The 15,225-nt window shown below is 30.9% G+C and overlaps 1 protein-coding gene across 6 annotated transcripts in view; it reads right to left on the reverse strand.

Annotated features, from left to right (window-relative positions):
• rg (A kinase anchor protein rugose) overlaps positions 1 to 15,225 on the reverse strand; it is a 152,462-nt gene that overhangs the window by 99,371 nt on the left and 37,866 nt on the right. For 4 of the 6 annotated variants that reach the window (XM_087408546.1, XM_087408549.1, XM_087408545.1 and 1 more), the window contains exons 2-12: positions 6,126 to 6,252; positions 5,820 to 5,920; positions 5,582 to 5,677; positions 4,272 to 4,393; positions 3,308 to 3,434; positions 3,095 to 3,214; positions 2,857 to 3,003; positions 2,581 to 2,688; positions 1,760 to 1,900; positions 1,070 to 1,215; positions 770 to 983 (exon numbers count right to left, since the gene is read on the reverse strand). In XM_087408546.1, the coding sequence (XP_087264672.1) occupies positions 770 to 983; positions 1,070 to 1,215; positions 1,760 to 1,900; positions 2,581 to 2,688; positions 2,857 to 3,003; positions 3,095 to 3,214; positions 3,308 to 3,434; positions 4,272 to 4,393; positions 5,582 to 5,677; positions 5,820 to 5,920; positions 6,126 to 6,252 (1,449 nt within the window). The remainder of the gene's footprint in view (positions 1 to 769; positions 984 to 1,069; positions 1,216 to 1,759; positions 1,901 to 2,580; positions 2,689 to 2,856; positions 3,004 to 3,094; positions 3,215 to 3,307; positions 3,435 to 4,271; positions 4,394 to 5,581; positions 5,678 to 5,819; positions 5,921 to 6,125; positions 6,253 to 15,225) is intronic. The other 2 variants (XM_087408548.1, XM_087408547.1) reach the window with 1 other exon arrangement.

The following is a 15,225-nucleotide window of genomic DNA, read 5'->3' on the forward strand; positions in this document are numbered from 1 at the left end:
TAATGGGATTGTTGAAGAGTCTTTAACAAAATCTCAATAGTACGGAAATGCATATCAAACACATACATTAATATATACGTAGGATATTTGCAAACATTTTGATAGGAGCAATTGCGATGAAAGCGTGGAAGCTATTACATTACATAGTAGAGATGATAACGTAAATTAAAGGAATAGGATACATCGATATTAACATTTTAACGAAATTAAACCAAATGGAATCCATGCAGGGATAAACAAAATCATCTATAGACGAAAAGAGACAGCTAGATGTGCATGGATGAAGAGTTTTTAGTTTACGAAAAACTTAATCAACAATTAATAATATTAAACACATAATCCTCTTTCCCTTCTATTTATCAAATAAATATTATGATGTGACTCTGTTTTATCTACAATGATTAATAATTTTGTTTTTTCTATCAACAATTTTCTATTCTATTTTCAAATCTTTTATAAAAATTGTTTTACTTAATTTTTATATTGTAGGGATTTTACTCTAATTTTTCTAAATCTAATAAGCATTTTACACTATTGTCATAGTTAAGATAATTGCAAATTGAATCAAATATAATATATTAAAATTATAATTTAAAAAATTTAATATATATGTATATATTTTGTATATCCTCTTTAGTTAAAATTACATCAAATAACGGTAAATGCAATTATCTTAACTGCATATATCACTATAAACATATTGTTGTATTCATCATATTGAAACGTCTAATAAATACTAACAAATAATAATTTGTTAATAGATCGGTACCTGTTTCAATAATAAATCACTGTTTGCGCTAAGACAAGTCACTAAATGTTTCGTAAGCTCCAAAAAAGATGCAAGAACTTCCGTCGTGAGATGATCTCGACTGGCTTTCTGTAGCATAAAACTTATTACCAAAAATCCTCTGTTTTGTACCATATGTTGCTGAACGGTTTGAGAACTCTCCACCAAGTCGCAAATAAACCCGAGCAATTTCGAACTGAAAAATGATGTCAATGTTTCTTGTAAATTCCTTCTATTTAAATGCATAACTTTCCAAAGCGATAACTATTAATAAAGCTTTACCATAATGTGGGATCGCGCTTAATGTCGTTCGGCGCTATGCAGTCATAAGGCATATCCAGCTGGGAGAATAATGGGAACAGTACTTGAATACCACCTATCGAGTTTAATGTGCTGTGAATAGAATGTGTTATGATTGCCTTGACATCCTGAAAGTCAAAACACAAAAATTTTTTACCTATTTTACACATTTGTTTTATGCATATTTATAATTTATTCTACATCACTGCTTAAAAAAGTGACAGAAAGTGACATGAATAAAAAAATTGCATTTTTGAAATAATGAAAGAAAATCAACCTCCCTAAAGACTAACATATTTTGTGAAAAAACAACGTAGGTATTTGTCAATATATTGGTTAAATGAAAAAAATGTCACAATTTTAATAAGAGATCAAATATACACAATCCTATATTACGATTATAGTGTTTGACTTTTGATCTTTTGAAAATTCATGAAATAATTTTTCAAATAATATTTTATAATTAAAAATCTAACATGGAAAAAAGTGAAGTTGTTCTAAATATTGTTCCAATTCAGAAATAATATTTAAAAAATACTCTGCTGAAAAGTTGCTAATTTTGAGATGTGTCACTTTTCTATCAATACGGCGATGTTTAAAATAAAAGTAAATAAAAAGCATATTATAATTCTGTATATTTAGTATTAAATCTCTGAATTGAATAAATTATACCTGTAGCATGAGGGCGTGCGGTGTATGTACAAAATAAGAGACATTGCCTTTCGGTGCGCTCTGTAGACAAAGCTGCGAATCTGTCGCTACTGGATTGTACATGAACACAATTGCATTCGATAATTTTCCGTCGTAAAGTACCTGGAATATTATATATAAAGTAATAAATTAATAATAAATCTTCTGCGCAGAAAATTTTCAATACTTATTGTAATTTACAATATATTTATGCTATAATATAAGTGCATTACATTAAAATATACTGCATTACGTTATTCAATCTTACCAGGATGTAAACATCTTGGATACTAACTACATAATATAAATAAATACACAGAAACCACATACTCGAAAGCAATAATTCAATACTACTCCATAATTATACTGCTACTTACTACTAATTACAGGATACCGATTAACATCAAACGAAATCGTATAACAAAATTATACGATGTATAATGTATGTAAAGATGCTTACAGCAAAAGTACTTTGCACATTACTAAATTCGTTCTGCAATATCTGTTCACTAAGAAAGGCATTCCAGTAAAGAAAGAAATAACAATAAAAAAAATAAAATAAACATAAAAATAGATGTATTTTATTAATATAATAGATATAATGCAAGATTCATAGTCACAGATAAATCAACTTTTCCAAAACAAATATCAAACGAATTGATAAACTTATCAATCGCAGTGACCATCAAGAAAATCAGTGATCGTAATTGGGTAATTACCTTAGATGAACTCGAACGCAGTAACAGAATAATTAACAAAATACAAATCATATGTTAACGGAAAAATAAAATCAAAATGCTTACAATTTGCATACTTTGGTCCACCATGCTCGTAGAGAGATCCTGCTCACTCACCCTTTTATGATTGTCAGGCAGATTCAGGTAGCACTCATTGTCGAAACGAAACTGGCTCTGCACGTGGATCGTAAAAGCGATGATGAATATTCGTTCACAAATATAAAGTAGAAAATATCAGCGTTTGATTAACGATTCATACATGTATATCTATAGCACGTAGCAACGGTAAAAAATAGAGAGTGACAGATACAGAGAGAAAGAGTGAGAAGTGTTATAGCATACCTTATATCCCGGTCCCAATCTATGCATCGCGCATATCTGATGCGTTGTCAGCGCTTCGCTGAATAAATATATTGCACTCATTTGTCCGCAAAACACGCGCTCTTCGTCCAGTTCGGGGGTTGCTCCAATGTAACATTTGTCAAAAGGCTGTAAAATGACGTTACCATTTTTTTTTCTTTAAATCATCATTGGCAAAAGAAAATTATTAATATAAAATATATTTGCGGACAACACTCACGTCATTCGTCGAAACGTGCCATGTCATTTCTGTACTCGACGCCAACTGGCCATTGACCAAACACTTAATTTCACTTTTTGTCCACCTATTGTATATATACACTATCGCGACCATATACCACTATAAAAAAAAACAAAAATATTTTTCTCGTATAGCATATAAAAATTTTCGGTGTACACCAATATAAATCAATTTAAATATTTAATAGTCTACCTTTCGTGGCTGAAATTCGTATTTGACACAATGTTGGAAGCCCTTGCCTTTTATTTTCATTGAAGTCAGGACTAAGCAGTTGCCTACGAAATGTGCAGAGTATCCTACTCCCTTACTTGTTTTAAAGCTAAAATAATAAAAGAGAAATGTTACTTTAATAAATCTATCTCATTAGACTCTTAAATGTGCTTATATTTTTATCAATTTATTTTAATATACGAAAACATGATTATTATAAAAACAAATAGTGAAAATTTTATATATGTAAAATAATTAAAATTATTTCTATAAAAAAATAAAATTAAAATAAAATGCAAGACAATTTAAAATAAAAATATAATAATTTATTTATAGATTTTCGGTACATTAAGATTTTCTTAAAATGTCAATTGAGCATCATACTATTAAATTACGTGTCAGTTTAATTTGTGATATTACTACTGTAGTTCGGTTGCGATTGTTTTTAAGTCCGAAAAATCAATTCGGTGCTCGGTTCAAATGACTACATATAAATTCACATGAAAATATTTAAGAACCTAAGATCTTCGATCGTTATAGGCCCTTTACTTGTTGCATTCACATTATATGGTCTTAAATAATCGTTTATTACTATATAAATATCATTTTACAAATGTATATTGATAGAATCACGCTTAATAAGTCCAATCTGAGTGCTTTCCTCGAAGTTTTCGAAAATTTATCCCTCATCCCTCGTCCCTTATCCCTTCATCCCTCATCCATTTGTCCCGCGTTCCTCATCCCTCATCTATTTGTCCCTTATTCCTCATCCTTTCGTATATCATCCCTTCGTTTCTTATTCCTCTCTAGACCTTCGTCCCTTGTCTCTCGCCCCGTCCCTTGTTTTCCGTTTCTCGTCCCTTAATCTTCGTCCCTCGTTCTTTAAGGCTATCGCTCTACTTGGAGAGAGTACTTTCGTAAGGGTACTTGATGTGGAAGCACTTACCAGTAGAGGTACGGTTTTTCTCGTTCGATATTAACAGAGTTGATGGGATCTAGACGGAACCATGTGGTAAAGGTAAATCCATTCTCGTGCGGCCACTTTGCAAGCGGCGGCAAAACAATTGCCTGTAGGAGACAAGATATGATGAAAATATTTTATGTAATTTCAGCGAAACATCATAATATTAAATATAATATTCATTATTTAATTTATTTTCTAATTATTTATTTAATAATTTTTTGTAATATTCTATTATTTTATTTCGTTTTTACGATATTTGATGCATAAGTAAAATGAATAATAATATAAAACAATATTAGTAATGCACAATGGAAATTACGCTATTTCCATTTCAGTTTTAGTTTCTTGAAATGATTATTGCAAATATTACTTTAACTTATCTTCATTAACAGAATATGCAATATTCATTACATTTCATGTATTAAGCTTTTTCAACTCTTTATCTCCAACAAGCTTTTCAAAAAATTATAGAAACTCAGAATTGTATATAATTTGACATAATTTAATAATTATGCATAGGCTGTTTTACGGAGCGCTATAATATACGAAGCAAAAAGCAAAATTATAACGATGCTAGTTATTGATGTATTTATGCTTAACTACGGCTCTATAATATGCACGTGTTTTTTCAATAATATAATTAATTAAATATGTGTAAATATACAAGAAATATATAATTAGAATAATATAAAATGAAGATACAAAAAAAAAGAAGAAAAACTGTCATTATATATTGTTGCTCGACGTTATTAGTACGGTACATCTTATAACAAGTAGGGCAGCTTATAACTTTATATAGTTTGCAAACTTCATTAAGATTACTAATTCAAACTATGTCAAGTACCATTTTTCAAATAATTAAAGAGAAAATTAATATCTAGATAACAAAAATTTTAAAATTTATTGCTTTTTATTAACCACAAATTCGTCTTATCTATAAGTACTCTTTTTTTTCCATATGGATTAAATTAGATAATTATATTATACATAATATGATATTAAATATATAATAAAAAATGTTTGAGTTGTATTAAATCTAATATTGAAATCAAAACATTCGACGTGTTACAATGAGCATGTATTGATTGAACGATATACGCAGTAATAACGTTCAGGAAAGTTTCTTAGCGTGATTGATTTCAAAAATGTAAGCTGGTAGCAAAATCTTGCGACGCAGGGTAAATTCTTTTATCGGAACTTTGATCGAGTTTAGAATCGAACGATGTCCTCTGGGACGTCGTAAAGTAAGAAGTATCTGTTCTAAGGTAAAGATGAACAAGAAAAGAACTTACCGATCCCTTCTTGCCGGGAAAACTGAAAAACACGTCTGGCCCATTTCGCTGCGGCATTTGGCGGAGGACGTTTAATAGTTTCGCCGAATGCCGTGGCTATAAAATGTAAATGCTACTTTAGTAATCTTGTTGTTAGTGTATGTAATGTATTCATTTAATATATCTATTGAACACATTCTTGCAATAATATTTATTCAAATTTTCATTTCATTTACAAATAAATCTTAAGAGTTCTTACCCACTTTCCTTTAACGGATTTCATAGCACCGAACAAAAGCTTCAATTCTTTTACCGTTATGCTATAGCTCGCTAGCACTCCCAGCATATCGATTAACAAATCTGTTACAGTATACAAAAATATTTAAAAGAGGTATATTAAAGGATATATAATTAATTATAATAAAAAAAAAGTAACAAGTTTCTATGTTGTGATATGTAATTAATGTCAATGTGTATGGTATTCTGTTGATTTTTGCCATATTAGAAAATTAAATTATTTCTACAATCAGTGATAATATAATGCTCGTTGGAAATGTTTACTTACCGGCAACAACAGTTTCCGCACGAGATAATCGATGCAGAACATGTTCTATGAGACTCACATCCGTACATGCTTGTAAATTTCTAACACTTTTTCTCAGAATCGCAATAAAGACGCTCCATATTTCAGCCTGAAACAAAAATATCACACGTTTATCAATTATTTGCATTTATACAAAAATTATTAATGTATAAAACACACGGTATGATATCTTCTTATTAAATAAAAAAAAATACATTTTTATTCTATATTTAATAATGTCAAAATATAAATATATGTACAATATGTTTTGGAGTATGTTATAATATTTTTATATTATATCGCATACAAATATAAAACATAAATATGTGATTAAAATTTATTTAAGATTGTAAAGAATAACTGGATAATTCAACCGAGCAAACTCAACAATTTGATTCGAATGGAATTTCATTATGCATAATTACCTACATTATCATTATAAATCGTCTGCTAAAGTCATATAACAGTCAGATAATTGAAAAATATTAATTAAAACATTCCACTCGCTTATTAATATTCGCTTGTTTGCTAAAAATACGCTTCTATTAAAAAATATTAGCGTTACCAAAAGAAATTTTATTAGCTTTAATTTTTAATTTCCCCTTTCTGTTAGAAATTATATACATAACAAATAAGAGTTATATTTAAATTATATATTACTTGTAAAATATAAAAGGTTTAATTAAAAACATATTTAAGAATTTCCTTCTATGCTCTCAAATATTTAAATATCTTCCAGGCGTTTTATATTCAATTTGTTGAAATAAGTTACAATTATATTTAAATTTGTATCAATATTTTACGTACATGCTATAGAAATGGCACAATTTTTAACATAAATAAATTTCTATTATTCAATATTTTTATTAGTTCATTTTATTAACTTTTCAGTTTGATATCCATTCATTCGATCCGATTCAATTAATTAAATTGTCTTAACACAGACAGAAAATCCAGTAATGTCTTTGTTATAGATAATGGCTTGCCAATTACGTCCAAGCAAAAACTACTTGGAGAGGTTCTCAAGTGGAGTAGTAGTGGTTTTACTTTACGCAGCGAATAAAGGATGGCTTAATAAAACCGCAAGCTCACCCTATGAAGAAGAAATTAATGCTCTAAAGAGGTTTTTTGTAAATGTATCGCGAATAATTCACTTGGGCATTCCAAACAAAGCAATATGGAGATTCCTGTCTATGGAAAGTGTCATTTAATATAGTTAAATAACTATTTCCAGCTATAATAGAAAACTGAGACTAACGTAAGTTCAAATCACACATAAGGTATTAACATAGTTTACTATAGTAACTATTTCAATATGCAGCCGGTATTGTCTGGCGAGAGTGTTTATATGGCGGAAATCAACTTCCGATGGCTTTGTAGCAGTTCATCCTCAAATTATTATACTCCTGGATAGCCGGACGACCGCGCGACGCGAACGCAGACCGTGTACCCGCGTAATCCCCTACTGATATGCAAGGTAGGCCACGAAGCGAGATAACTACGGGTGCGGGGTAACCGCCGAATAGCGGAGAAATCCCGAAAATGCCGCTGGAATTCCCCCAGTCGGAATTTCGGCCTCGCGAGCCGGAGTTTTAGCGAAGAGAAGTTATGGGCATTCGGATAATTCCAGAGTAATGATCTCGCGACTATACACCTTGTCGGCTTACTACATCAAAGTTGTGGATGAATCTGCCCAACGTGAACAAAAAAGTGACAGAAAGAGGCAGGAGAGAACGAGAGGGGGGGGGAGAGGGTGGGAGGGAGAGGAAGAGGATAGAGAGAAAGTACTGAGTAATGTCGTAGAAGCTTTCAGCTGTCGCTCGACCATGATAAATTGCTCTGAATCGCGAGAGCAACGGTTAGTCAAGTTAATCTTCGAGTTAGATATCTCATCTTCGCTAAAGACGATAGATGCTGCTTATCCTCTTAGATGTTAGCACTTGGACAGTATCAGAAGTACAACCGAATTTACAACTATAAATATTATATTTAAACACAAATAAGTGAAAAGGACCATATTCGGTTAAAGTAAGTCGTGGTGTCTAATAATATATAATATTTTTGTTTGCTTGAACAAGTTGATTGAACTGAAAATTGCAAAAATTTATGCAAAAATATTATTAGACACCAAGACCCTCTTTGATCGAATATGGCTCACTCACATATGTATTGAACATTTCTTGATCTATTTTCACTTTACATCCTTTATAAGTACATATTATCTAATATTATTTTATATAATGCCAATTTTTCGGAATGTGAATACATTAAGAATAGACAAACTTCTAATTATATTAGAATTCTAGTTTATATGTATATCTGAACTAGAATTATAATAGATTTAATCAGAAAATTCTAATTTATTTAATTTTAATCAAAATTCCAATTAATGCAACTCTTTTTTCAGTGCATCGTTTAATTGCTTATACAGTCCATAAAAAGTTTTGCTTTCAACAAGGCTTTCAAGCTTAGTTAAAATTTGGAAAATATGATTATACTGAGAAAAAAATGAAAGTTATTGTCGATACTTTCACTAAGGCTTGGTTATCTGGTTAACTTATAGTTAGACTTTCATTATCTGGTTAACTTATAGTTAGACTTAACCTGATATTTTATCCAATAGACTATATGATGTCATAGATGAAGCTTATTTGAAATATCAGAAGCTTAATCACAAGTTAACCAGATAATGAAAAATCTAAGGAATATATTAAATAATGTGATTGTAGTCAAAGGCTTATAGTGGAAGAAAATGTGTGAAGTCGAAAATATTCATAATCATATTCATTCAAATATATTCATTCAAACTGAAAAAAAGGTTTATTTATTTCCCATGAATATAAAAAATATATTCATATTCGTGTTCATATTCATTATTCATTTATTTTTTAGAATACTGAATACCTCGAACATACTATTTATTTAAAAAAATTATATTGATCATGTGCACATATTATATTTTGTTCTTAATTTAATTCTCCATACATTATTTATATTTTTATATGCGATAAGAATAAAAATAAATTAAAGCATAAAACATATGCAAAATTCTCTATAATCGCTTTTTCTCTTGTTAGAAACAAAAGTCTAAAATCTTTCTCCTTTTTATATCTATTATTAGAATTTTTCTTTTATATTTCTTTTACTTATTAATATTTTTTTCTAAACTAACATTTTTATTTCTTTGATGAAAAAATACTATTGAATTAATAAAAAATCCATTGAAATTAGTAGTGTACAATATTCGAATTAAATAATATTTTCTAATTATTTCCAACATGTTTTTGTGATATTCAATAGTAATTTTTCCATAAGACAGTTATCCTTTTATATTATCACAGTTCAATGCCCGAATATACGATTTACGTCTCATGAAATACTCGCGTATGAACTCAAGAGAAAACGGCATCCAACATACACAATAATGCTTACGAATCGTGAAGATAATGGCGATTGCGTTGATTCACGTTGATCGTCAGAACGATGTTCGCCGGAATGACCTCGTAGTCGCTCGTATACACGGCATCGCGTCATCTTGAGATTCGAAATCACAAACACATGCGAAATAACATTGGATTGTCTATAGATTACGTTGATTTCATTATCGAAAACAAACGAAACAACAGCGATCACGCGCGACGCATATTCGAATGACTCGTTTTACTTGCGTCCGTCCTCGCTCCTCCTATTAACAGCTCACTTCACACGTTCACATGCTTTTCAATTTGGAAGTTATGGGTCACGTGTTGTTTCAAGTGAAATTTGCCGCTTGTGCAATGAATTCAGTATTACGTGAAATTAAACAAATAATATTGAGAAATAATTGTAATAAAATTTGTAATTAAAAAAAGATTTTTACTTCTAATATCAATATTAGGATTAAAGTGAATAAATATGCACCGTTTTTAAATTATAAATGCATAAAAATCACTTTCTCTTTCGCTTATCAGAAATAAGATTCTTCTTTTTATTTACAAATTTTATTACAATCTTTTTTTTCTCAATATTATTTGTTTAATTTCACATAATACTGACCACTTCATTGCACAAGCGGCAAATTACGCTTGAAACAACACGTGAAACCCACGGCGTAACTTTCAAATTGAAAAGCGCGCGAAGCGTGTGAAGTGAGCCGATGATAGGGGGGGGTCGAGTGAAGTCGACGCAAGTAAAACGACGGTTGGATGTGCGTCGCGCGCGCTCGCTGTTGTTTCGTGTTTTCGGTAGTGAAACAAACGTAATCTATAGATAATCCAATGTTATTTCGCATGTGTTCGTGACCTCGAATCTCATGATAACGCGATGCCGTGTGTACGAGCAACTACGAGATCATTGCGGCGAACATCGAAGTTCCGACGATCAACGTGATCAACGACGCAACCGCCATTATCCTCATGATTCGTGTGAGTATTGCATTATTGTATATGTTGATGCTATTTCCTCTTGTGGTTCAAATGTGAGTATTTCAAGACGTAAATCGTGAGTATTTGAAGACGTAAATCGTGTATTCGTATGTCGAGCTGTGAATACGATGTGATAATATACGCATAGGACGCTCCAGACAAATCACCAGGAGCAGCTGGTTGACCGAATACGTCTTCTCGTCCGTCTTCCAAGCCGACGGCGGCTAGACGGCTTTCTTTCTCTCTCCCTCACGACCGTCGTAATGAAATGACAAATGGCCCAGCAGCTCGTGCTGATACTCTCGATTTGTTCGCGCGGAGAAATCGCAAACTATGATAGATGCGAGAAAAGAAGATACTTTATAAGTTAGATCACGGCGTTAAGTAGCGACTGTAATTCTAATGCCACTATCGATGCTATTACATTGTCGTTACGCAGCTTTTTTACCATATATGTACGAAACCTACGCAACGACAATGAAAGGATATCCGTTACTGTCGTTATGAAATAGAGGTCACCTCTCCGGTTTTTAGTTGAAGACTCCAATTTTTGAAACGACTCTCCGACTTTTCGGCTGACGGAAAGAATCTCCGATTAACCGCTCAAAATTTTATCAAAATTTTAATCTTTTTTTTAAGTGTACGCCATTTTCCTTCGATTTTTAAAAAATCTCTAACAGAGAGAGAGAAAAAAAAGAGAGAGAGAGAGAAAGAGAGAGAGAGAGAGAGAGAGAGAGAGAGTTGGATCAACAACTTTGAATTAGTTTTCAAATGATTGAAATATATACATAATTAACAGCGATTTCATAATAATATAAATAAGGATTTTATTCTTTATTTTAACGTACCAATTTTTTTCCTTGAGTGTAGTCATTATTATAATTTTCGGTTTCTACAGAAAAAGAAAAGAAAAATACAAAAGTATATGTAAAAATAAAACAATCCCGAATGATAGCGAAAAAATGAATATTGTACTCTCTTTTTTTCAAGCATTAATTAGCTTAACAGAAAGATTCTCGGATCTTTCCATCCAATCAACAGGCTTAAAAAATTTAACGAATAATATTAACCTTATATTTGATGAGAGAATTTTGTTTAGAGAAAGTAAAATAATATATACATTTAATTACAGTCAAGTGACAAGTGATTAATTAATTTCTGATTAAATAATAGTAATCTTTGAGCGAAGAGAAAAATTTAACGATTAAATCTGTTGACCCTGTTTAGTGAGAACGCTATAAAAAGGTAATAATTTCGCCACGTATTCGAGAAACGAGAAACACTAGAAAAAATTTTGATTAGTTCGCACGAATCAATTGTCGTGAGAAACGAAATCGTGAGAAAACGGGAATAGATTTATTTATTTTTCTTTGTAATGCTCTAATTCATGTATTTCATTCTGCTTTGTTTATACATGATGATCATGTTTTTCCCCGATGTATAATATCCCGTTTTAACAATTCAATAGCATGTTTTTTCTCGAAAAAGCGTTAGCCTGAATAAACCATCGTAGTGTAAGGGCAAAAATAAAATTTTAATTTGAGTAACACGTCATCTCGACAACGAATGCCGTATAATAAATTTAATATTGAAATTGTTTCTATATATTCGCTACGTCGAATACAAATATATTGATGTGGCGAATGAGCGGAATGCCAAAAATCTCATCATTTAAATCGAACATTTTGTTTTTCCCGATAATAAAAAAAAGAGAGATATAGCTAGGAATATTGGTTATTTAACGGCAATTTAATGATTAATGCAATTATTGTAGTCTTCGAAATTTATAAAAGCGTTATATTTTGAAATATTGCAAAAATAAAAGCATAAAATAATGAAAATATTTCAATTATTATCGTATTTTTTAACTTTATTTCACTAAGGCAAAAGTAATAAAAAAAGAGACTGAAAATTAATAGTAATAATTTTTTAGGTTTTTACTAATTTGACCACCTTTGATTAGCTCGACCGGTCGATCAGAGTATAGATTAAATATCGATTGTGATTGGTCAATTCTAATGGAATAATCGATCGATTAAGTTAATCGGAGATAGTGACACTGACTCTTGGAGAATCTATTTAAAGGGCTCTGTTCAGATCCCAAGTGCCATCGAGGTATCATTTTATTCTTATATATATTGTTCACTTAATGTTAAACAAGAATAAAATGCTTGGGAAGCACTCAGGTGGGAATCTGAAAGCGCTAGAAAGTCTACATATAGGTAAAAAGTAGTTTATACTAGAAAATAAAAATAGATATTACAATATTGTAAAAAATGAAGGTAGTTTTTTTGACAGAAATTAAATTTGAAATTTTTATTTTCTATTATTTAGGATTAAATATATCGCAATATTTTTAAGTAAAATGCAATATTAAAATATACTTAATGTAATTTTAATGATTACGATAATTACATTCAATCACGAAATATAATTTCGACGATACTCTGCTATATAATTTATTCGATATTATTATAAAAAACATTAATGACTGTTTAATTATATCTTTCATCAAAGGGATTTAATAGCTGACTATACGCACAGTTAAACTACTAAATCATCGCATGCATAACATAGTATATCTTGATTTATTTCTAGTTAATATTAATATTATTATAGTAAAAAATAAGTTATCCTAATTTTTTGGATAACTATTTAAGTTTGTTTTTTCAAGTATTTAATTAATTAAAACTTACGTTTACGACATTAAACAATGTGTGATGTTAATATAATGTGTGTATTAAGATATCGTAAACATGTGACGTGAAGACAATGATTCGTACACATACGTAACCATCCGACCATAATTTACGAGGTTCTATTACTAGTATTCGCTGATAGCACTTGAGAGAAAACATAAAGACAGCTCTATCGCGGTTTTCCCATGAGCTTCTGCTTCCGCGAATGTTTCAAGCGTGATCCTCGGAGGTACTCTGGGGTAGGATAATCCTGCATAATATGGAGGTTTGCGAACCTGTAAAATCCAAGTACCTCGCGCGCTCGTGAATAATTCGTTGCACGCGAGCGTCGTTAAGTTGCAGCATCGGAAATTTAATGACCTCTATATATAAGAAAAGTTGTTGTTGATGTCAGTAAAGATCTTGTAAAGACCTCAGGAAGAAAGTACATGTCAAGGTAGATTTTCTTTTCTTACCACGTACTCGTGTTATACACTATAAAATATCAAAAAGGAGCAATGGTATCCCAATCCCTTGGAGTTAGGTAACATTTTGTTACTTTTAACTTTCATGTGTGTCAAAACATAAATCAATTCATTTCTGTGACTTATAATTTCAAAGTAAACAAAGCTCGTATTAATATATGCATTTATAGTTAATATAAACTAAATATTAGTTAAATTTGATATTTTCCTGAATTGTTTGTGAATGAAATTGTTTAACTTTATTGTTTTAGCTAAATTAATGACCTTTTGAGTAGAAGCCATAGAAATGATTACAAATAACTTACATTGGTCAAATTATAATTTATTAACAAGTTGTGAATTTAACAATGTATTTGTGATATATAATATTTCTATAGAAATATTTGATATATGTTTTTATTTTTATTTTAGTCATAGAAAAACTACTATATGTACTTAAAAAATTATAAAATTGTTTCGGAGGGGGGAGATTTTGCAGAAGCTAACTGACTAATATTCTGGCGAGTAATTGCTAGTTTAATTTCGTTCAACACTGGCTACGAATACTTTTGGCGAATTATTTAGGATGCACGATCGACTTCTGACGAAATTTGATAAGTTATCCGCTTTATCTGCATCTTATTATCATTTCTTTTCTATTATCGATTTCTCAACGATTCTAATTTTTCCTAAGCCATCTCGAAAAGTCTCTTGAGATTGCTAAAATTAGATCCCTCGACGGGGAGTTTCGCGGGAATCACGTTTCCTGCGGGATCGTTCAATTTCACCACGACTATCCATTACGCTACATTAAAACGTACTCGTTGGTTTGGTGCGTACCGTTCAACGATTGTGCCGCGCTAAAAGCTACCGGTGCGCGGCGTAGCATGGCTTTTAGAGGTGGCTACAACGTTGAAAAGATAGGAAAAAAGAGGCGAGAGCCTGTGGTTTTTCGCACTTCGCCGAGTGTGAAAAACATCCCTTTTTGCGCTCTTTCATAAGTTCGTACACAGATTTCATCCTCGAACTGTTGGTAGATTAAATTCAAACAGTAAATACGATAGTAAAGTTAAAGTGGTTTCCGAGTCATAATATTCACTTTTGTTAAACGAAAGAGCAACTTTGAATTTATCAAAGATTCTGCGAACAAATGGAAGTCTCGAAAAGTATTCCTTTTTTTATTACAATATTGAAATCAGCGAAGAAAGAGACATAAAAGTATTCACAATGGACTTAAGAATAACACAGTCCGAGCTAGTTGGTACGTTAAAGGGCAAGACTGAGTTTGAAGCATTTGTGTCGAGACTAATTAATTCGTTATAGAATCAATAGAGCTTTTCGTTCAGGATTCGTTCCATTTGCACGGCATTTGGTCCGCTTCAAGTCTCAATCCGTTTTCTCTTGTTCGTTTCATTCTTTTTCAGTCTTCCGAGCGTCGTTTTGCAGTTAAATTACAGATTATTCGAAGATAATGATGACGAATGAATCAGTGGCTGCATCATTATATCTCTCATTTTCCAGATTGTTCTTAGATTAT

This window comes from Acromyrmex echinatior, chromosome 8, assembly GCF_024713525.1.
Source record: "Acromyrmex echinatior isolate Ae372 chromosome 8, ASM2471352v2, whole genome shotgun sequence".
NCBI classification, from domain to species: Eukaryota; Metazoa; Arthropoda; class Insecta; order Hymenoptera; family Formicidae; genus Acromyrmex; species Acromyrmex echinatior.